At 45.3% G+C, this 22,116-nt stretch overlaps 1 protein-coding gene across 3 annotated transcripts in view; it reads right to left on the bottom strand.

The window, feature by feature from the left end:
* The window catches only part of ARMH3 (armadillo like helical domain containing 3), a 128,719-nt gene that overhangs the window by 4,544 nt on the left and 102,059 nt on the right, over nucleotides 1-22,116 (bottom strand). For all 3 annotated transcript variants that reach the window (XM_037400592.1, XM_037400589.1, XM_037400593.1), the window contains one exon: nucleotides 4,106-4,222. In XM_037400592.1, the coding sequence (XP_037256489.1) occupies nucleotides 4,106-4,222 (117 nt within the window). The remainder of the gene's footprint in view (nucleotides 1-4,105; nucleotides 4,223-22,116) is intronic.

Genomic DNA, 22,116 nt, shown 5'->3' with positions numbered 1-22,116 from the left:
CAAGCAGGATGTGGCAGCTGTACCTACAAGCCCAGAAAGGGAGGATGGAGTAGCACATGATGAGAACACAGGGTTTTGTGGAAATTGTAGCTATGGGGTAGAGCACAAGAAATTAAGCCTGTTTAGTTTGCAAAGAGAAGGTTTAGAAGGACTAGAGCAAACACTCCTCAATGTATAAAATGAGGTCAGAAAGAGAACAGTGAGTAATATTTCTCTGGCTCCCCAGGGATGGGGCAAGAAATACTCAGCTTAATTTAAGACAAAGACGACTTACACTGGAAAAGAGGAAATACTTTTAAATCTATGGGTTGTGAAGCGCTGGAGCAGGTCACCTGAGGCCAGCGTGGAGCTGTTTTCACTTAAAGACAGACACCTTCAGGTTTCAAGACGAGCTTAACCACAAACTAGTGAAGAGCAGTCTAGATGGACTTAGCTCTGCTTTAACACAAGTTGGGCAGGGGAGCGGGTATGTTAACAACACACAAGATGACTCTGACGTTTCTACAAATCTTTGCCCAGCTTTTCTTCTGCTGTGAGAAAGCAGGCAGCTCTGATCCAGCCAGCTTAAGAGGTAAGAACAGCTCAAATTAGAGTTAATTCAAGTTATCTCCAGCACCAGAGAGCCAGAGCTCATCTCCCTTTTGGGGTGGGAAGGCCAGACATTGACATAGGGAGGTGTCAGCCTATGACAAGGATAAACTTCAGAAGCTTCCTGCAGTCTGGCTGAGCTGCTCCATCCACAAGGCTACACTCCAGGGCTCCTCCTGGCTCGTGGTGCAGTGGGCAGCCCAGGCCTGGCTGCCAGCCTGGAAGCTACCAGAACTCTCTAGAGTGGCTTATATGTGAGGCCAAAACCAGCCTCAGAAAGCAAGCTCAGAACTTTAATATTTGTTCTGAAGGGAACAGAAGCAAAGCACGTCTTCCCTCTTGCTTCTGTGTGGAGCATGCTGGAGCACACTAGGGCCAGAAAAGCTTTAACAATTTTCTCCCTACTAGCAGCTTGGATCACATTTAACCCACAGATTTTGAAGAAATGGGAAATGCAAGAAATGCTGACATCACCTAGAGAACAATGGACAAATGAAAGAACAGATGAAGCAATGGCATTAACTACATGAAGAAAACATTATTCAGTTCTGTTTGGTGTCTTTATAGCTGAACGTGTGCAACACTATTTCACAGCAAGCCCCATCAATTAAACCTGTTTCCAATCAACAAGCAGCTCTTAAGAAATTTGTACAATGGGAGAAAGGTTTACACTGACTACTACATCTAATTAAAAGTTAAATTAGTGTAATTTCCCCTGCAGAAATCAATCCCTAATCAGATTATGTTGAGACTCTGCTGAAACCTATCCAAGTGCAAAGACAGTGAATGTTTTGGAAAGATGCTCTTTTCCACACACAAGGGTCCAAAAGCTCACATCCAAACCATTCATCCTATCAAAGCAGCATAGTCCTCAAATGACATCCCTGAGGGTTCAAAGGAAAAGAAATAAGAAGCGTTAGAAAACTTCCTAACTTACTTCCTTTAGACCCTCAAAGGCAGCACAACAGGCCAGAAAACCCAGCTGATAAAACACCCTGCACATCACCTTCCACCACAACGTGGCTGCAGTATCACAGGCCTTTGAAAGCTGCTTTGAAAAGGGAATGGGAGAAGAAAGCAGATTTTTCTTTGGGATTAGCAAGAAAGAGCTGCACTGAGGGGAAGCCAGAGAAGTGAAGCAGTGCATTAGCAAAGCATGTCAAAGGAGTGAGAACAAGATTTCTAAGCATAAAGGAGCCCAGAGAATGGCTTGGGGAAGTTTCTGCTCACCCACTTAATGGGAGCACAGAGAGATGAAAAGGTAGCCGAAAAGGAAAGCGGCTCTTGTGTGTCATTCCCCACCAAGAAGGAATTGCTTCAATGCAATCACACAGATAGAGATAAGAAAACCAGGCAGAATCTGGAAAGAATTATTTACAAACAGATCCTGTTCAGGAAGACCTGATGGGACCAGCATGAGTTTGGAATCCATACTGGAAACCTGTAGCTCACCACCAGCCCTGCTCCTCTGGCAAAGCCCATGAAGAAAACTGCGGCAACTTCACTCTGACCCCTCTATGAAATCCTGAGGATCTCAGCAGTTAAACATTACTCAACACCAGACCAGCAGCAGAAGCTGAAGTAAAGACTCAGAAGCCTTGAAGAAAGGAAGCCAAGTACCTGCGCTTTGAAGAGGATATGGGGAGGACAGGGCAAACTAGGGCCTTTTTGATGAGTTTTCGATCAATTGATAAAGCCATCAGTTACTATGCACCTAGAGGAAAAAACATCGTAGAAGATGGGAGGCCAGCTGGGTTTGCTGAAGACAAATGGTAACATATCAGGTTGATTTCCCGCTGTGTTGAGGGAACAGCTTAATGGAATGCAGGGGATTTTCTGTAGCTGTGAGTAAAGAACATTTAATAGGGTCCCAATTCTCAGGGCATCTAGAGAAATGTGGATTACACAGATTCACAACTGGGTCAAATCAGCACATTTAGACAGTAATTATTCAGGCTTTCATATGCTCTTGAGGAGAGGGTCCCAGGGGTACCTGGACGGGCAGTTTTCAGTAGGGAGTTGAAGAGGGACTGGTTATGCTAAACAGATTCTTAAGTGATACAAAACTGGGATTTGGAAAAAAAATAAATTGGGCTAGGAAGAAAATAATTTTAGCTGAAATGTTTTGTAGCTGTGATGCTCTTAGGACTGAGAATGTAATTTTAATCAATTGGCATGATCAGCCTGAGCTTCTGCCAGGCCAAGTGGAAAGTGGGGCATGCAGGAAGCAGAGCAGTCATGTGGCCAAGAGGCTGGGGAAGGAGATGCTGGCTGAGGAGGGTAAGGAGCCCTTGGGATGGAACAGATGACAACAGAAACATGAATGCATCTTATTTCCAGGATGCAGTAATAGGAGAAGCCTGTGTCACAGGAAGGCTATGGTCAAATTTCTTTGCGTGTATTCCAACTAACGTATCAAACAGCAGGCCAGAGGGACAAAAACAGGCACAAAAGAGCACAGAAAAACGGCATGAAAGTGGTTGCAAGTGTTTTTTCCCCATATACTACCCAAAGGTAGGGCTGGAATGACCCAAAAAAACATTAAAAAGCATTGTGTAGAAGGAAGCAAAACCGATTCAGGAGTGCTTGCTCTGCAGTAGAGTAGACAGAAGGAGGCGTAACATTCCCAAACTCATGCAGACTTCATGACAGAGTGGGCAGGCACCAATTACTCATCAGTCAGCAAGGACAGAGCTGGGAGAATCAGCTCTCAAACTGGCAGAGAAAGCTGCCAGAGTTAGAGATCGCTCCCTTCACTGAAGCTGTAATGATTCAAAAGTGAGAAAAAACAGGCTCCCCTCAGATACCAGCCACTACAAAAACACTCCTGAGCTATGTGGCTGGTGGACAAGAAATGTTGTGTCAGGGATCTCTGGAGCAGGGCGAGCAAGCTGGCTTGTTGAAGAATGTAACTACCAACCCAAATTATTTGGACTCAGTTTTGTCTTTGCTACATTATTTTTGTGGGTCTTTCTACCATTTGCTTTCTCTTCTGGCAGAAGGACACATTTCTAGGGAACACCTTTGCTTTCTTTTCTTGGGAACCCTATTTTGTGAGTGATGGGGAAAAGCAATGAGAGGCACATGCTTCACCAGCGTCACATATTCTGATCAGTCCCATACTTTGTGGTCTCCTTAACAACAACAAAAATACTAAGTTGCTCTACGTGATAAACCCATAAACCCAAGTGGGGAGCAATCAGCTTCTCCACCATGCAAATTTACCACCATCAAGCACAGTGGATCCCCATGGCAGAAGGGGCAGGGGCTGACTGACCAGTTGGCTGGCCCCAGTAGTCTGGTGGCTCCTCCCCAGCCAGGTACTGCTGGGCAGGGAGCTCCAGGGAGCTTCCAGATCTATTGAGACATGCAGTGTCTGTTCCGATCCCATTCCTGTCCCACCTTTGGAGGCAGCCCAATGGAGTAACAGGACTGCTCAGCTACACTCCAAATGCCTAGGTTGTAAGCAAAGGCTTTGGAAAAGGATTGTTGATTCTGCAGCATCAGGGCAGCTTACCAGCTCTTTGAAGAAGGCAGCCTCTTTATGCTGCTCCGAGTAGCGCTCATACTGGTCCAGTCCATCCTGCAGTTTCAGAGTCAGTGTGTCGTAGTTGGACCGTACCACTTCCAAAACCTGCCAGACACAGCCAAATACAGCAAAGTCATCAGCACCCACAGACACCCTCAGCACAGGAGGAACAAAGCGGAGATAGATCACAGCTCTGGCACCTATTTTTACAACATATGTGGCTTTGACAGCCAATATTTGGCTCATGAATAAAAACATGGAGGTTGGCACTAAAGCCTTCCTAATGCCAGTAAGGAACAGCCCTCAAATGTCAGAATTTCTCCATTCATGAGAACAGTGGATGAGCCTGTATCTATGACAGTAGCAGTTTTCCAAATACTATTATGTCACCAGGAGAAGTAGACATGATCTCATTAAATTAAGCAGCTAATTACCATGTGTACACCCAAATGTAACACAGTAGGCACTATGCAAACAGAGGTTTGCCTGACCCCATGGTCCTTCCAGTGCTAGTTTTGCCAGCAGACCTCCCTCCTGGCTTGCTAATCACCATTCATAATCTGCTAAACTGCCAGCCTCTTCAGCTGCTCAGGTCAGCTTCCATACAGAGCGCTGCTCTTCTCTCCTGATAGGAACAAGCTTCTGACAGGCATAAAGAGAAGACCAACCCCCATACAGACTGTGGTTTTGGGAACAGATGGAGACATGAATCCAGGTCTTCCTGCCCAGGAGATATTTTATTATCTGCCTTCACTGCAACCAAAGCACTCCAGCTTATATTACTGCCTTACTGTGCTCCCCGCACTCGGCTATGCTTGCAAATTCATAGTTAAACATCTCTGTCCTATTGAACTATTCATTTTCCTAACTAGGGAACACCAAGAGGCACTCCCACAATGCTTTTTAGCTTCAAAGCATTGCATGGACAAATGCATTCCTCAAAGCATTTTTTGAGATGGTAAGTAATGATAATCTTCCTACCAGGAACCATATAGCTCAGCACTCCTGGGCAAAGCACACGATTGAAACAATTCTCTCAAAACACATAAACTTCTTTCTTAGGCTGTTACCGTTTGCTCTGAGAGCTAAACAGAATATCAAAATCTCAGGTTTGCATTGCAGTAGCCTCTGCTCATGAAAGGCCTCACTAAGGAGGACTACACAGTATAAGGTACAAAGGAAGAGGACTCTGCCCCAAAGCATCACAACCCCGAAAAGATCCTAAGAAAAGCATTGCAGAGGATTTAAGACAAGAGTGACCAGAACAATAAGGATCCCCTTCCACTTCTTTTGTCCTCCCAACAATGTAAACACTACCCTCAATTACCCTTTTAGGCAGCTGGCAGCTCCTGTCCTTGACAGGACTGAATCAAGTCCTTGTATCCTTTACTCTAGGAGACCGAGACTTGCTTAGGGTTCCTTCAGAAGCTTGTTTCCCCCAAACTTTGCATGTGGCAGGGGCACACAGACACTCATGCAAACACTTAGAAGCAGGCTAGGGCCTGAGGTGGCAGAAGCCACAGGGCATCAATCCAAATGAGAACTGGGAGTAAAAAAGTGGCTCCCAGATGAGACGGTCACACAGCAGAGTCTTTGCAGCTCACCTGTCCTCCAGCACTGCAGAGGCAAGCCAGGGGTAGGCATCAGCATTTTGCAATGTTATTTAAGAACAGCCTGTCAGTGTCCTGCTGCTGCAAAAGCACACAGCCTCCTCGCCAAGACTCATTCCCTAACGCTGTTTGTCAGCTCCACTGGCACAGAGAAAGAACCCCTGCAATGACAGCCATCTCCAAATTCAGTCGGGCCTTCTTGTTCCTGTGTGCGGAAGCTGCAGAAGTATCACAGAGCCAAAAGCAATGATGAAAGAAAGCTGTCTCAGTACAGGAATAACTTTCTCTGGGATGCAACTATCCACGAGGGATGGAGAATAATAGTACAATGTAATAAAGAATCCAGCAGCTTGCATGAATCAGAGGGCTATCCTCCTGTCAGTCTGAGGAAGCCAAGTTGACCAAGATTAGTAAGGTGCAGGAGAGAAACCTTGTTTAAAGTGTGAGGAGTAGAACAGTCTTCTCCAGCAGTAACTCAGAGTGGAGACATTTAACTCAAGGCTACTCTACTCCCCAGGACCCTTCCCCTTGGGCTCCTCTTCACTCCCCTGTGCCTGGATACACATAGCCACACGTAGTGCCATATAGATGTGTCCAGACAATGGGCATACATGTTTCTCCACAAAAAGAATGAGGATTCCTCCTTGCTAGCCGAGTAGTGAGTATCTGAAGATCCTCAGAGGCATCCTCAAACCATGACGAGAAGCTAATAGTAAACTCTGAGGGCAGCACTGAGCTCTGTAAGCAGTATCTTTATATCAGCCGTCCTGTCTCACCTTTGAAAGGCAGCTAAGAACTCAGTTTGATACTCTAGGAGGAGGAGGGGAGGAAAAAGAGGCCCCAGAGTTTCTACTGTGTTACCCACTACTTACTGTAATCTCTGCAGTGAACTTGAGATCAGCTTATCCCTTTAGCTATGAATTTTCATTGGCTTCCACTCCTTATTTCCTTTAATTATGAAACAGAACTTAAAAAGAAAGGGTAAGTTAAAAATAAACAGCTTCTCTTCACTGCCTGATAAATTTCCCTTTCTTGCTGCTGCTGAGAAAGAATACTATGTGGGATTTGAGATAAACCCACTCACAGATCATTTCACTTCATACTTTATAATGGATAGGCACCGTTACTGAGATTACGACCTGCTATTCTTGAGACTATTTAATCTGTTCTTTAAAGATGCAGCTGCTAGACAGAGGAGAGGTTAAAGAGCAGCAGAAGGTATTAAAACTGTCCAACAGGAAGGTTTGAAAGGCATCAGCTTTATACGCAGATGACAAAAACTTGCATCCTCTGTGTAACAGAAGACCTCATGTTAGCATCCTCTGCCCTTATTATACACTGCTTTGACTTTTGCTCAGGAGTACTGCCGGAAGAAAGCCCTTTTGTGTTAAACACACAAGATCTTTATCTGCACCTTTCTGTCAGATACAAAAGAACTAGAGGAATTTAATTTTGAGATTAAAGCATTACTCCTTCAAGGTCTTGTACAGTCTGGCCTTCCTAGAAACCTCTATGGAAGACCAGAAAACAAATTCCAAGACTGTACAGTATGAATAACTTAAAGGGACTTTTAGCTGGACTCTTCCACACAGATTTTAAACAGTCACTCCTTTTTTTAAAGTCTCGCAAGCAGCTGGAAGAACACCACTTCCAGTGTCAAGCAAGGATAGAGGAAAATTGACTGTAGATGATTTCCAAGGAGCTTGATGTAACTCTCAGATTGCAAGGATAAGCATGCAGGGAAAACTTTTTTAAAAAAATGCTTTACTGGATCTTCACAGTGGAAAAAAAATTAAATTAAGAGGAGTCACAACCTAAGTCTCTTTTTGTAGGTTATGTTAGGGGGATCAGAGTCTTAAAAAGCAGAATATGACAGAAATGAGCAACTCGGACATGGTCAACACGAGAAAAGTGAAGGCTGATGAATTCCTTTTTTGCAGCTACCTGTGTCAGCCCTAGAGGCTACATTCACTCATTTACCCCACTGCAACAAACCAGAAGTCATGGGAGGTGCACCACTGTAAATGAAAGATAATTTGCCATTAAATTAACCCCCTGCCCCACCACTCACTCACTGACTGCCTTCCAGAAGTTCCAGAGACACGCCAGCAGTTCAGGTCCCTGCAGATGTGTCCCCAAACCAACCTTTCAGGAGCTGCTCTGAACAGCAAGTGCTTTCTGTAACACTTGGATTTCAGCTTCCTCCTGCAGCTACTACAGCTAGCCTGTGCCCCATAACCCTCCTTCCCCAGTAAAACTGACAGCTTACGAGTGGAGGCACCCCCAGGTAACACAGTGCGGGGGCTGGTTTCTTACAGGGGGGCTGATGCAGGGCTCAGCTCCCTGCAGCATCCCACCCATGCCATGCCACTGCACCCAGAGGAACAAGACTATTTCAGAGTTTTGGGCTCCTTACTTTGCTGCATCCACCAGCTTACCACTCCCTTGCAAACTGGATGGACAACCTCTGAAGGGTCAGTGGACTCTTATGGACACAAACTCTGAAACCAGTTCCCCCAGAACCAACTGTCCCTGCTCCAAAATTTTCCACATTCAAAACAAGAGTGTTTTGCTGTACCACTCTCTATGCGCAGGCTCCTTCCTTACTGCACCAGAGAGAACAGTTTCCCCTGGCTGATCTTCAACAGGAGCCAACTTGCTGCACTCTCCCAGGAAAGGCTGGGCCTCGGAAAAGCCTGTCTGGGGGAAACAAGGGCATTACATGCAGCAGTCTCCCATCTCCATCCTGCCCAGGAGAACACAGCAGCAAAGCCAGAGAGGGAGCAGAATCTTTCATCATCCGCAACTGCAGTCTCTGCCTCACAAGAACATCAAATTAGAGAGTGCCACCAATTTACACCACCCAGCAAAGGACATGGTGCTGGTGGGTAGGTTCTGGGAAGCATGCATGGGCAGTGGCAGAAAAATACAGGAAAAACAGAAACAAGAAGACAACAAGGTGTCTACACTGTCTTCTTAATCAGTGCAGGAAAGGACAAGAATGCAATCAGTCAGCATCACCAGTACCTTGCTAAAGCCCTTCCACGCCCTTAAGACAGTCATTAGTTACCACGACACACAAGCAGTTGGAAAAGGACTGACCGACCTCACATCAAGCAAAAGGCAAAAATACCCAAACACCCCAGCAACCCCCAGGTTAAAATACATCTGACCCCCACACCAACTCCATGCAGCTGACAAGGCTGGGCTGGGAAGAGTCTCTCCAGATCAGGCCCAGCAAGCCCTCACAGGACTTGCTAAGAGCCAGGCTTTGCTGTCCCAGCTGTCCCGTGCCGCAGGATGAAGCAGACAGTCCTCACTGGCACTAGGGCACAGACACCGCATAGGGGCCCCAGGGCAGCCAGGGACAAACGTGCCCTCCATCCCCTCTACAGAGGTGGCAGAGTGCCTGTCACTGCCTGCATACCACAGAGGGAATTATGGCAAGTCCCACCTCTGAAACCTAGGCAAAGCTGAGGATACCACCAGCAAACCCAGCAGTCTGTCCCCTCAGATCAGAGGATGGAGGCTGTAGGAAGAGACATTAAGCTTTCCCTATTCTAGTAGAAGCCTGATGTGCATTTTACACTGGAGTCCCTCAAACTGGCTTGTTTATCCAGGTTTAGTACAAATCTTCCTCTTTTTCTCCCTCAAAGACCTCCACAAGCAACTCAGTCCCTGAGTGTTTCTCCTAGTGAATTCAATGGAATAGCAACATTTCTCACTGTAATGAAAAGGCTGCTGCCACCTGGACTATGAAGAGGCCATTGCCTCTCCATAATAAAGTGCCAGATAATTGACATAAATTTCACAGTACTATCTTCTAATTAATATGGAAAATTATTTTTCTTTTTTTTTTTTTTCCAAATGGCATCACACTTCTCACAAAGCAACTTAAAAGTTGCTGATGCAGGTTGGTCTTTGCTGGAATTAATCCCCAGAAGTGCCAAAACCAAAGCATATAATTAAATAATTAGAAGTTAAACAAAAACACACACACAGCTGCCACATTTCCCAACAGACTCTGCCCAGACCCTGGCTGCACTCATCTCCCTCTGCCTTTCCTCTTTCACTGTCTGCAGGAGCCAAGTTCAGAGAGAGGATCTACTAAGACGGCTGGTGCTACACACATGGGCTGGAAGCAGCTGTCACTCTCACTCGCTTCAAGAAAAGCACCCAGCCTAGGACAAGCAGCAGCACAGAGCTTTTGTCTGACCCAATGCTACCTTACCTTTGCAGCTGTCCCGGAGTTAAATGCAGCACTGATGCCTCAACACAATCCCCCACCCCCAAGCTCATCAAGCCATGGGTATTAATTCCATGCTCATGAATGCTAAGAGGAAGAGGAGGAGGATGTTGCTATGACAGTAACGACTCAGATTCCCAAGATATGCTGTACATACAGCACACATCTATGGATCCAGAGGATACAGAGTGGGGCTGGTGCACATGACAGAAAAGACTGTCTGGACATCTGGGCTGGAGATGCAAGTGCAGCCATGCCATGTAAATGCAAGATGTGCAGCACATTGTCATTCCCGCTCCAGTGCCCCAGATCGCCTCCATCAAGCAGCTGACATTCACACTACATGCAAGCGAAGGACCTCTGGCCCTCTCTTGCTGCAGGCTGAGTGTGAGGCTGCTCAGACTAAGCCTGTAAGACAGCCTCCACCAGCTCACACAACTGTCACCCCCAGAGTAAGGAAGCAGCATCCTGTCTGCTCTGAGGGCAGGAAAAATTCCTGGAAGGAGGATTTTTCCAATAGTAAAAAGCTCTGCTAGCCCAAAAGATTAAGTGAAAGCTACCAAGGGCAAATTTCTCCTCTGAGGTATGAAACAGGACTGCACCAACGCAGAATGCATCAGCAATGCTGGGAGGTAAGACACAAGATCTGCCCAGGTCATAGCGGGAAGAAAAGCCTGCAGAGGCAGGGGCAGCTGCCCATGAGCCCCAGGATGGCACTGGGCCATGAAAACGTGCTTCTGTCCTGATTGTGGAGATACAAAAGCTGATGGGACTCTTGTTCAGTGCCTGAAGATGGACAGATGGACAAGGCTGAGCGGCACACAGCAAAGATGAGTGAACCAGGAGACAAGGAGAGAAGGTACCTCACCCTGCTTTCCACTGCTGAGTGCAGGACCCTTTGCACACAGCTCCCACCAGTTACTCAGACACCTTTTAGGTTGTGTTTGCCAACCTTCCCCTGCTCAGCTCACGGAGCGTTAGCCAGGACACATTGTGTCTAGCAACCTGGGAATGAACAGTCCCATCAGTTTGTCCTTTGCCCCTGCCAGTCACTCCTGGCAGTCCCGCTGTGTTTGCTGCACTACTCTGTGCCCAGCCAAGCACAAGGAAAGACTAACTCTCCACATCCCAAATCCTTCCTTAGGACTACTTTTATACATTCTCACTTGAGTGCTACTGAAATCCAGGCCTTGCCACTTCTCTACACAAGGCAAAAGGTTTTGATCATATGTAAAAGACGATGATGATGATGATGACACTTAGCAACATCAAGGAGGGACATTTCACAGCCTCTTCTCCTCACCTCAGCATAGAGCCATTCTGGCGGGCCCAGACTATATGCAGTAGCTCAGATGTTTGTTCAATGATCACATAGAGATCTGTGATCTTTAAACAAACAAGCCTACAAAGTTGACGGTTTCATCCATGGAGTGGGAGGGTTCGGTTACAGTCTTCCTCCTCTGCCCACAGGTGCCTCTTCTAAAGATAATTTATAAGCTCACTTAGAAAGTGACTGTCATTCTCTGAACTCTGCTAGCAGAAATGGCAACCTCTTTTGGGACAAGAGTTATCTGCTCCAGAAATGTTTCAAACCCACAATCCATTAGAAGCCTAAAGGTGTTCAACTCTATTTAATGATGGGAAAAGACTCACTGATCCAACCAATCGGAAAATCACACATCTTTCAGAAACATCCCAATGCCAAAACTGTTCTCCAGCTCCACCCAGAAGGAGCTGTAAATGCACAACACAATGCCTGTTCCAAGCTCTCCTAGGACAGGACTTCCAAGATTCAACAGTTACTTTAAGAAGCAGAAAGGCTTCAAAGAATACAAAGGCAAGTAACAACAGACACACATGGTCACAGAGACCAGCTACGTGCACAGCTTGCAGAAGACTTAATTTGTAGTGGTATAGACGAATAGAAGATATTAATACGGTTGATAACCCTTGACATCCCTGTGTAGCCATCACTAGGGCTGGGGAGTCCTGTGCTAGGATTACGACACCCTCTGAGCTCCAGGAGTCAGGTAGCTGAAAGCCTGCTCACCTCACCAGAAAGCCTATGCCACCATTACTTTTTTACTACAGAGTAATTTCAAGAAGTCATGCCTACACATAAATGACAACTCCCATAACTGTTAAGTGCACTTTGCTCAACCACCCCTTTGGGTTTGGAGCACAAGGAGCAAAATGCACTTAATCCTCACACTGCTGCTTCTCAAGACCAATTTTCTTTTCTCAGTTCCAAAGATGGTCAGTGGGTTTATACTAACCTACATATCCCACTTGGCAGAAAGAACCTGGCACTCTCCGTGGGACCATGGATGCTCTTTCCCAGACTGCAGGGACAGGCTCCCAAGAGGAAATACAGGAGGCAATTCTGTGTCATTCAAGGGAGGAAAATGGGTTCAGTGGGTTTCTGCCAAGGGAACGAACATCCATGTACTGCACAACACTGGCACTTCCCAAGACCAGGCAGAAAAAAAGAAGTCAAAGACCTTGAAGCAAATTATCTTTGACTATATCAATTCATAAAATAAGCACCCTCCAGAGCAGACTTTTAGATCTGGATGGGGAGATCCGCCAGAAACTGAATGAGGTCCGCTAAGCTGGCCTGTTAGAAATTTTGCGAGGAAGGCAGGCAGCATAAGGAAGGCCAGGATGAAGGCAGGAGCATAAAACCCTGAGACAGATAGATAGATTTGCTATTTTGGAGTTACAGCCCATTTTGGACTTGCGAACCCTTATCTCCAGCTGGTGGCATTTATGAAAACATTTCTCACTGCTAGGTACGTAAGAGCACTTGCAATTCTGCCAAAGCTCAAAATGCACTGCAGATAGCTATGGACTGGACCGTTAATTTTTTTATTTCCCCATTGTGCTTACAATTAACTTAAGTGCTGAAATGCGATGGGCTGTTCCAGGAGAAGCTTTTTATCTACCAGCTGCATTTTAGCACAGCAGTAAATCAACTGCTGTCACCAAAACATCAAACAAGAGGACAAGAGCATCCTTATGCTCACTGTGCATATTACCCATTCAGCCTAAGTGGCTAACCAGCATTCAGCAACTGAATGCTGTGATTTGTGCACAAACTTTAGTGCAATTCTCTATTTAGAGAAGACCTTGTCCTCATCAAGGCAGAGAAAAGAAAAAAAAAAAAAATAAATCAGCAGCATCTCTCCAGCACCAGTTAACTGACCAAAGTAAGACCAGTAACCCTCGTGCCCACAACAAGATAAAAGAGTTTAAGTCATAAGCTGCTGCTCCAGTTGAACTGAGAATGCCAGGGCATACAAGGATGTTACAGAACTCAAATACAGCTACAAGAACCTAAAAAACTGTAGCTGAATATTTTAAGAAAAGGTCTGAAATAAATCTTTCTAGGAGCAGCAGCCAGAAAGCATCCTGGCAAACACTGAAACTCAAATACACAATTTCAGTTCACTCTGCCTCGACAAAGTGACAACAGGATACCTCATGTAGACCAGAGAAAACTCATTCCTAGGACAGAGATTCAAATTTGCCCAGAAGACAGCTGGCTCAGGAAATAAGGCTGTCTAGAGAACAGATTAAGACAGGGTATGCAACAAGCCCCCTTCCGTTCATTCAAACCCCGACAGAAGCAAGTGAACTGTTCCAGTTCAAAAGAAACCAAAACCTAATTGTGCCCAAGGGAAAATCAATGGGGAGGCTTATGCTGGTTATGGTCTAATCAAACATCTGCAGTCACAGGAAGTTTCTGGAACTATGTCACCTGATCAGGTTCACAGCAATCAGTAAAGGATCCAAGAGAACTTGTGCTCCTCACACAGCCACCATTGACTTCTACAGGATATAATGATTACAGACTGACTTACAAAAAACCCCAAAAACTCAACAGGACTCTGACATGAAGACCAACATGAATGAAAGGAGAACACAGACACTCAAAAAATCTATGGAAGTTGCCATGCATTTGATTTTTTTTTTGTCTTGTTCTTTTACAGCAACTAGCAAGCTGGTACCAGTACAGCCCTGGGTCTGACACTTGCTGAGAAAAAGTATACTTATCTAGCTCATTTTTTTTTTTCTCCCAAACTATCCAAAATCTTGTTAAATTTGGTTTGCACAACATGAATACACTTAAAGGAAGCAGCAAAACTAAACAGCAATACACTAAAAAAACTGGCCACAAAGCAAGTGGATGTTGTATATTTAAAGTAAGTCAAAACGACATAGGACATGCCAGAGGAACAGCCAGCTAGGAGTGGGGCAGGAAGGTGTGCATTTGGAGGGGCAGAGCTCGGAAAGATCAGTTCCACAGCTCCTGCTCCTACTTACATTTAAGCAATTAAATAGTCATGATAGAAGGCCACCTCAATTAATTGCACAGTGGAAATGATAAAAGGCAGTAATTCAGTGGCCTGAGGAGGTGCAATGAAGCTAAGAAAGAGGAAATCTAGAGCTCACCTGCCTAACCGACCACATGTGGAAAATGAACTCAAGTCCATTCTAAGACAGGTACAACAAAACTTCTGAATACATGCAAGATGTCTGGGTAGCCAAGAAATCAGATGAGCAAATAACCATTTGATTTTCTATACTATTTTGCAGTTTTACAATATCTCTTCTGAAATACGGGCACTGGAAATTGACATACAAGATTTAAAACATGGGTTGTCACAGACTTACACAGTGACACCACAGTACTCCTGCTTTATTTTTGTTCTCTAACAGTTTCTAATTATCTATTTGACTTTCTAACCACTGTTGAGCCTTGAGCCAACATTTCCAGGTTTATCACAGTGGCTCCAAGAGTCCTTTCCTGCACGGCAATATCTAGCAGACTTTCCTACAGCTCAAAGGCTTATAAATTCAATCTGCAAAATTCATCAGGAGTAATCGAGAAGGTAAGAAGAAGCAGAGATGACTGGCCCCTAGATGCTGAGAATGCAGCTGCGCAAGTTATGTTTATAAGAATTGTGACAGTGATGAAATTCCTATCAAGACAATGGAATCCAATCTGTCCCAACTAAGCGTCTCCTCACAAATCCCAGACACACTTTTGGATCCTAATTGAATCTGCATTGCACAGCTGGAGGAAAAGGAAAGGTCAAAGTCTATGATAAGAAAGACAGAAAACAAGAGAACCAAGTAACTGCAGATACAACGTGCTGAAGGAGTGAAGCTTGTTAACATTTCAGTTTGTTAAATTGTTCCCTTTTGGGTTGTTGGAAAGTGTCACTCTCTTTGAACTCCATCTGGGCAATGACCAGAGCTGAAACAGAATGAGAACGTTTATGCTTGGAAGCATTCATGGCCAGCATAGAAAACTTCTTTTTGCCTGTACAAACAGAGCTGCCTAAAGTTGATGGTAAGTTAACTCAAAAGGAACATTTATTTAAATTGGGACAGCTGGTGATATAGAGGCTACTATGCAAAATAGTCACTAGCAAGGGCAAACCTAATGAGATGTTAAACGCCGTGGGCTGAGACACTTCTTGACTGAAATGGAGATGTGCAGGATAGCTGGCCAGCAGACAGCAAGGTGAATCTGAGAGAGAACAGAGACTTGGGCATGGACCCCACACAGAAAACAGGTCGGAGGTTTCTGAGAAATCAAACGGTCTGACACTTATTACAGTCCTTCTCAGGGAAAGTAGTGTATGTGTGTTCTCTGAAATAAACAGAGGCACCAAGAGTTGCTGACACTCAGTGACTTCTAGTTGTTTCTCCTTATACCCAACAGAAGCCATCAGGGCCCAAGACAATAGGTGCGTCTCTCAAGAAGGATTCCTGCCACAGTTAAGCAGCAACTTGCAATCCAAAGATATCTGGAGGATAAAAAGGGTTTGCATGCTTGGGAACTTAAGTGTTTACCCCTGCAACATCTGTTCCACTTACATCCTTAAAGCATCAGACCTACCACCTCTTCAAGCTAACAGCTTTCTCACAAGTCAGATGCTCCCAGCAACAACCCCAAAACACCACAGGAGACAAACCCCTTCAGGATATAAGGCTGAGAAGAGACTGAAAAGAGGCACCTTACCTCTATGAGAGTGTGTTATCTCCACAGAGGCGCAGATGCTGGATGGGCAGGAAGGACATGGCACAAAGTGGAGGTTTATTGCTAATGGGCCAGATAAGAGTATGGTGTTGGCTGTATGCCTGCCATTGACATTCAAGGAAAAGGTGATTTGTGCTGGCACTGGACCCATTCTCTTCAAAGGACGAGAAGAAAACTTATGCTTCTTTTCCAAAGCACCTTTAGCTGTTGAATCCTCAAGTTGAGCTAATCAGTAAGCAGAGCAGCAAGCTGGAGAACTACTTGTCCACAGCGCCTGCCCTCTGAATCAAACACATGCACCCTTTGCTGTCACAGCTCTAAACTGAACCTGCTGGCTATAGAAATGGGATGTACTTGTACATACAGCACTACTGAAGACTTAGACAAAGATGATGCCACTCTCGGGGCTAAGGAGTTGATCACCAAGGCTTCCGCTTTCTCTCTAAATTCTCTTTTTGCCCTATTCCCAGATAAGTACCTACAGGATCTGTAATGGAAATATCATCTCCACATCATTTCTGCAGTGCGTGGAGGACACCATTGTTCTACAGCCTAAAAATCCCTGTGCGAGGATTTAGTGCTCCCAAGTGCCTCTTGGACATCAAACATTTTCAAAGCTATTAGCTCTGATGGGTTTTTGAATAAGGCTCAGGGAAGCCACTCACACAGTATTTCTCATAAGGAAAAGGTAGCTCTGACCTGGTAGAATAAAAATTACTGAGAAGGAGGAGGAGGAAGAAAGCCCACACAGCCCACATTCTGTGTGAGCAAGGAAATGAGATTTGATTTACTCCGTGATTCTGAGGTGCGTTCAATTTCAGCTTGAATTTCTACTGCATAAATTCAGCTTGGCTGAGCAATGTCCCCATTAGAGACCGTCCACAGCAATATAAGGTGATCCACACAGTGATCTTTGAAGCTGAAGGTTCAAAGCCTTGGTGACGGGGGGGTGTGTGTGTGTTAAGCATAATTTTGCACGTGCAACGCACAAACCTGTGTCTTCCAAGAAGTTAGAGGAAGACAATATAAAAAAAGCAATTAGATACAGTGCATACACAGCTCCTTATTGTTGCCAATTAATCTATTTATTTATTTAGCTCATTGGTTAAATTTCCTCTTACTACACAGCAAAGAGCAACTCTGGGTCTATGTTTTCCATGATTCAAAGGGATTAGATGACAAGCAGAAATCACTCACTAGAAGGACTTAAGGGCTTCAGTTCAGGGATTAATAACTCAGCTGCTTTTTCTCTAGATCTTAAACCCACTAATTTGTCCTGCATCAGCTGGTAGTTTTATTTGCACAACTATTTTTGTTTTAATGGGAATCTTAAACTCTGCTCTTCCCAAAATGCTGCTGCATTGCTCTCTTGATACTATTCTCACATCTGAATTTTTTACTATATTTAAAGAGGATTTCATGCTTGCTTAGCAAATTCCTTAAGAAATTGCGCCTTATACTAATACACACAAGTTGAAGTTCTGCTTGACTTTTCCTAACTAACCAGGCATATCAGTTGAGCAGTCCCCTCGGGAATTCAACACTACTAGAAAGCAGCTTGGGTGGAAGCTTTGGACCAGGTCTTTGCATCTCCAACTCCGTCTCGTCTCACGTTTCAGAGCAGCTCTACAAAATCTGGAGTTTACATGCATTTGACCACAAAGTAACACACCTTTAATGTGGGATAAACCTCGGGGGTCCATTCTCACCCTGGTTTAACACAGAGTAATTTGGTACCACACTTAACCTGCTGAGAAACCAATCAACAGAAGTTGAAGGGGGCCACATCTCATCTGCCTTACTCCGCAAATTCGGATCTTACAGTTCTAAAAATCATTCACAAGGGGGAGTTTCAGTGAAGCCGTGTTAATAGTTTAACCCCAATGCTTCTACTGCCTTGGGCTATGTGAATAAAACCCAAAAGCAAGTCTGCACGTTGGAAAATGCAGGTACTTTAAAGTTTTGGGATCTGTTGTAAATCTACAGCAGCCTGAACCAGCCTGATTCAGGAAAGGCTAAATTTCTTCCATATGCCTTTTTAAGGACTGACTTGTGACTGTACCTAGAGCTTTTGTTTGGTGCATTTATATAAATAGTAATAAGTAGAGCTGTTCACTTGGTTTACTGCTTCTAGACAAGAACTGCCAGCTCCAATCAGCTCAGAGAGAACAGGAGGGTAGGGCTAGCAGCAGCTACAGGATGCATCATAGCAGCAAGCAATGGCTGTGCATTAGGAAAGGTGCCATTGTTCTCCCTTTTCATCTCTCTAAAACACGTCAAGGGCACTAATTAACGGGGTATCCCGGGCACACAAAGGCTACAAAAAAAGATGTCCCTAGTGCCCTGTTAAGGCCCAATCCCAACAACTCCTGAGGCTTTAGGAGCCTGCTGAACTCTCCCAGTCATGAGTCTCCAAAACTGTCAGAGTAATATTCAGAAAGAATTCAAAGATCACAAGAGCTGCAGAACTGAGAAAAGCAGAAAGGAAATAAAGTGACCTACTTTATATTCTGCTATTACGCATTGAAAGAGACAGGATCGTAAAACGCCAGAAGAGGCACATGTAAAGGAATCCTCTCAAATGCGTATACTGTCAGCAGCATGAAGGCACACAGGCCCCCGTGGAAGAAACAAAGGCAGGGAAAAGCTCAAGTCAAATGCTGTGCCAGAACAACAATTTCAATACCCAGAGAGAAGGGAGCATGCAGCAGGAGCTATATAGAGTAAAAGCAGCCTGCAATCTGAAATGCCACCCACCATTACCCTAGCAGGCATTAAAACCTCTGCCAGGGAGGAGCAACTAGCACTAAAATGATCTGATCGCCTTTTCCAAGAGCAAGTGACAGAGGAGAGGTGTGATCTTAAATATTTTGTAAATATTTCTGCAACATCTGCTCTTGACTTAGTAATAAGAGGCAGGGCAGAAGAAACTGCAGCAGTCTGTGAGCGCCTGGCTACAACTATGTAAGACAGGGTTAAGTGGAGACAGGGTTAACAGTCCAGGCTGGAATCACCTTTAAAGTGCAACCCCATCAAGCACCGGAAAGTAAGGGGTTTTGTGAGAGTATGGGCAGGTGATTTTTTCCTCCCTTGTTTTTAAAAGGGGAATGCTATCAAAACTCTCCCACTCCCCAGATTTGACTTCTGAGCTTTTTGCATCATTGTTTTTTAAAACAAAGATCAGAGTCAAATGAACTGGCCATTTTAGTTCAAGCACCTTAACCTGACCTTTCCCAGACTCATCACAGAAAAAGATCTCCCTGACCTACGTAAGCTGAGGTCACACTGAGTTAGGATTTCACGTACAAAAAAATGGCAGCTTCAGTCCAGGTCTCCCAACACTACAGTTACCTCAGTCTTCAAACACGCCTCACCAAAGTGAAGGGTTTCTGGGTGAGGATAAGGGACCAGGCTGTCTCAAGCTAACAGAGTAGCTGACAAGACCACAGGTTTCTGGTTTGATTTAACTGATTTCCTGATGAGCAACTGGGACAGGAACGGTCAGCAACCAACTTCTTTATGCCAGAATGTTTGGTATGACATTAACTGCCCAGCCCTAGCATCACTGAGTCCTAGTTCTAAAGTATCAACATACTAAATAGTGACAGATGTACTTTAGGACTCAAGCAGTCCTGGAATATTATCCCTCTGGGCACTACTGAGGGTGGAAAGCTCAGCAAGAACTGGATGATGTGGGAAACTGTCATCAGCGAGAGAAATTAAGTTCAGATCATGTTAATATTCTCCCCTGCAAAAAGTGTGTCATGCTCAAGTATCTGCAAAGAAGGCTGAGATTAGGCATTACAGCAGCTTTCTTATTCTTCTGAGAAGGGGAGTTTAGCCCAGCAACAGACCTAAGTTTCCTTTCTATGCCTACAAACTGACTTGTAGGTGGTACTGCAATTAAATAGGTCCGTCACTTAAAATAGAAAAGCACATCTTTATAGCTGAGGTGAGAACTAAGAGCCTGCAGTGAAATGCTTCCATCAAGTTGTTGGTTTTCAGGAGCATTAATGACAGGGTAGAAAATTCCAAGCAAAGCAGCCTGGATGCAAAAACCAAAACAGACAGTCATGAAGTCTTAAGTTTCAGCATGACTACGTTGACTCCCTCACAAATCCACATTTCTGGTTCCATCAGCTGGAAGATTGCTCCTGTCTTAGTGTTGCAAGACGTTCAGCAAAAAGAGTACTTGCAAACAAATTGGAGCCTTAAAAAGTCTTTACTGTAGCTCACAGCTACCTTTTTTTAGGAAATGAAAGGGACAAAAAACCACTTGCAGATACTGTCACATGAAACTCCATCTAGATCCATGCTCTGTGTTAACATCCTGTTACATAAAATTACTGATAAACCTCAGGGGTCAGTAACAGGTAAAGTTTCATGCAAGTTGGACAGATGCCTCACTCCAGCAAACCACCAATATGACACAGTCGAGTAAAGGCCAGTATCTGGGTTTGGGTAGGAGTATAGGTATTTCTAGTGCAGAAGAGGACTGGAAAGGGAGACTCAGTCATTAGCTAGCTGAGCACACTCTTCCTTTAAACACCTGGAAGGAAAACTGCTGTAAGACACATCTCAGGGTAGGCTCTGCGTGACCTCCATCTTCACCTATGGATTGATTTGTCCCAGGTTTGGTACATTAATTTTCACAGAACTGGAAGAAGGCTGCAAAGGACAATGCAATGTCTAAGTCAGAAGGCTGGTGTCTTATTTGCAGGACGAGCAATGGTTTGATTCACAGATGTTGCGGAAGAAGTATCACAGAATGGCTGGGGCTGGAAGGGACCTCTGGAGATCATCTAGCCCAATCCCCTCTGCTAGAGCAGGATCACATCCCAGTGGGGTTTGGATATCTCCAGAGACAGAAACTCCACAGCCTCTCTGGGCAGCCTGTCCCAGTGCTCTGTCACCTTCAAGGTACAGAAGTTCTTCCTCATATTCAGCTGGAACTTCCTGTGCTGCAGTTCGTGCCCGTTGCCCCTTGTCCTGTCACTGAGTACCACTGAGAAGAGCTTGGCCCCATCCTCTTGGTGGTTGTCCTCAAGATATTTGTATGTGTTGATGGTCTTCCCCAGGCTGCGCAGGCCCAGCTCTTTCAGCTTTCCCTCATAAGGGAAGTGCTTTGCTCCCCTCATCATCTTCACAGCCCTCCAGTGGACCCTCTCCAGTAGTTCCCTGTCTCTCTTGGACTGGGGAGCCCAGAACTGGACACAGCACGGCAGATGTGGCCTCACCAGGGCAGAATAGAGGAGGAGGATCATGTCTATCATGTCTCTCAACCTTCTAGCCATGCCCACTGGCCACTTTGGCCACCGGGGCATGCTGCTGGCTCACAGGCAACTTGCTGTCCACGAGAACTCCCAGGTCCTTCTCTGCAGAGCTGCCTTCCAGCAGGTCAACCCCTAGCCTGTACGGTGCATGGGGTTGTTCCTCCCAAGGTGCAGGACCTTACACTTGCCTTCATTGAACTTCAGGAGGTTTCTCTTCACCCAGCTCTCCAGCCTGTCCAGATCTCACTGAACGGCAGCGCAGCCTTCTGGTGTATCAGCCACTCCTCCCAGTTTTGTATCACCAGCAAACTTGCTGAGGGCACACTCAGTCCCTTCATCCAGGTCATCGATGAATAAGTTGGACAGGACCAGATCCAGCACTGATGCTCAGGGAACACCGCTGGCTACAGGCCGCCAGCTGGACTCCGCACTGCTGATCGCAACCCTCTAAGTTCTGCCATTCAATCCACCTCCCTGTCCCCTCACCTATCCCTCACTTCCTGAGCTGACCTATGAGGATGTTACGTTAACAAAACCACAGGGGAGCTGATAGCAACGCTCAGAGAAATAAATTCTCACAGTACCACCATGATACTATTAATCCCAGCTTTCTACTACGTTAAACATGCTCATAGGGCTTCAGGACAGCTTAGTTTGGTCTGCAATAGATAGTACAGACCTTCCTGAAGCCAAAGCGCCCAAAGAACAGTTAGCTAGCCACGTCATGCCAGCTCCCTGATGCTAAATCTCATTGCCAAAAAGATGCCGTGCCCTTCTCTGTCATCACATTTCACTACAAGCAGCTGTCATAGTCTCAG

The sequence above is a fragment of the Falco rusticolus genome, chromosome 9, assembly GCF_015220075.1.
Source record: "Falco rusticolus isolate bFalRus1 chromosome 9, bFalRus1.pri, whole genome shotgun sequence".
Taxonomy (NCBI): Eukaryota; Metazoa; Chordata; class Aves; order Falconiformes; family Falconidae; genus Falco; species Falco rusticolus.
This window is presented reverse-complemented; position numbering and strand designations above follow the sequence as displayed.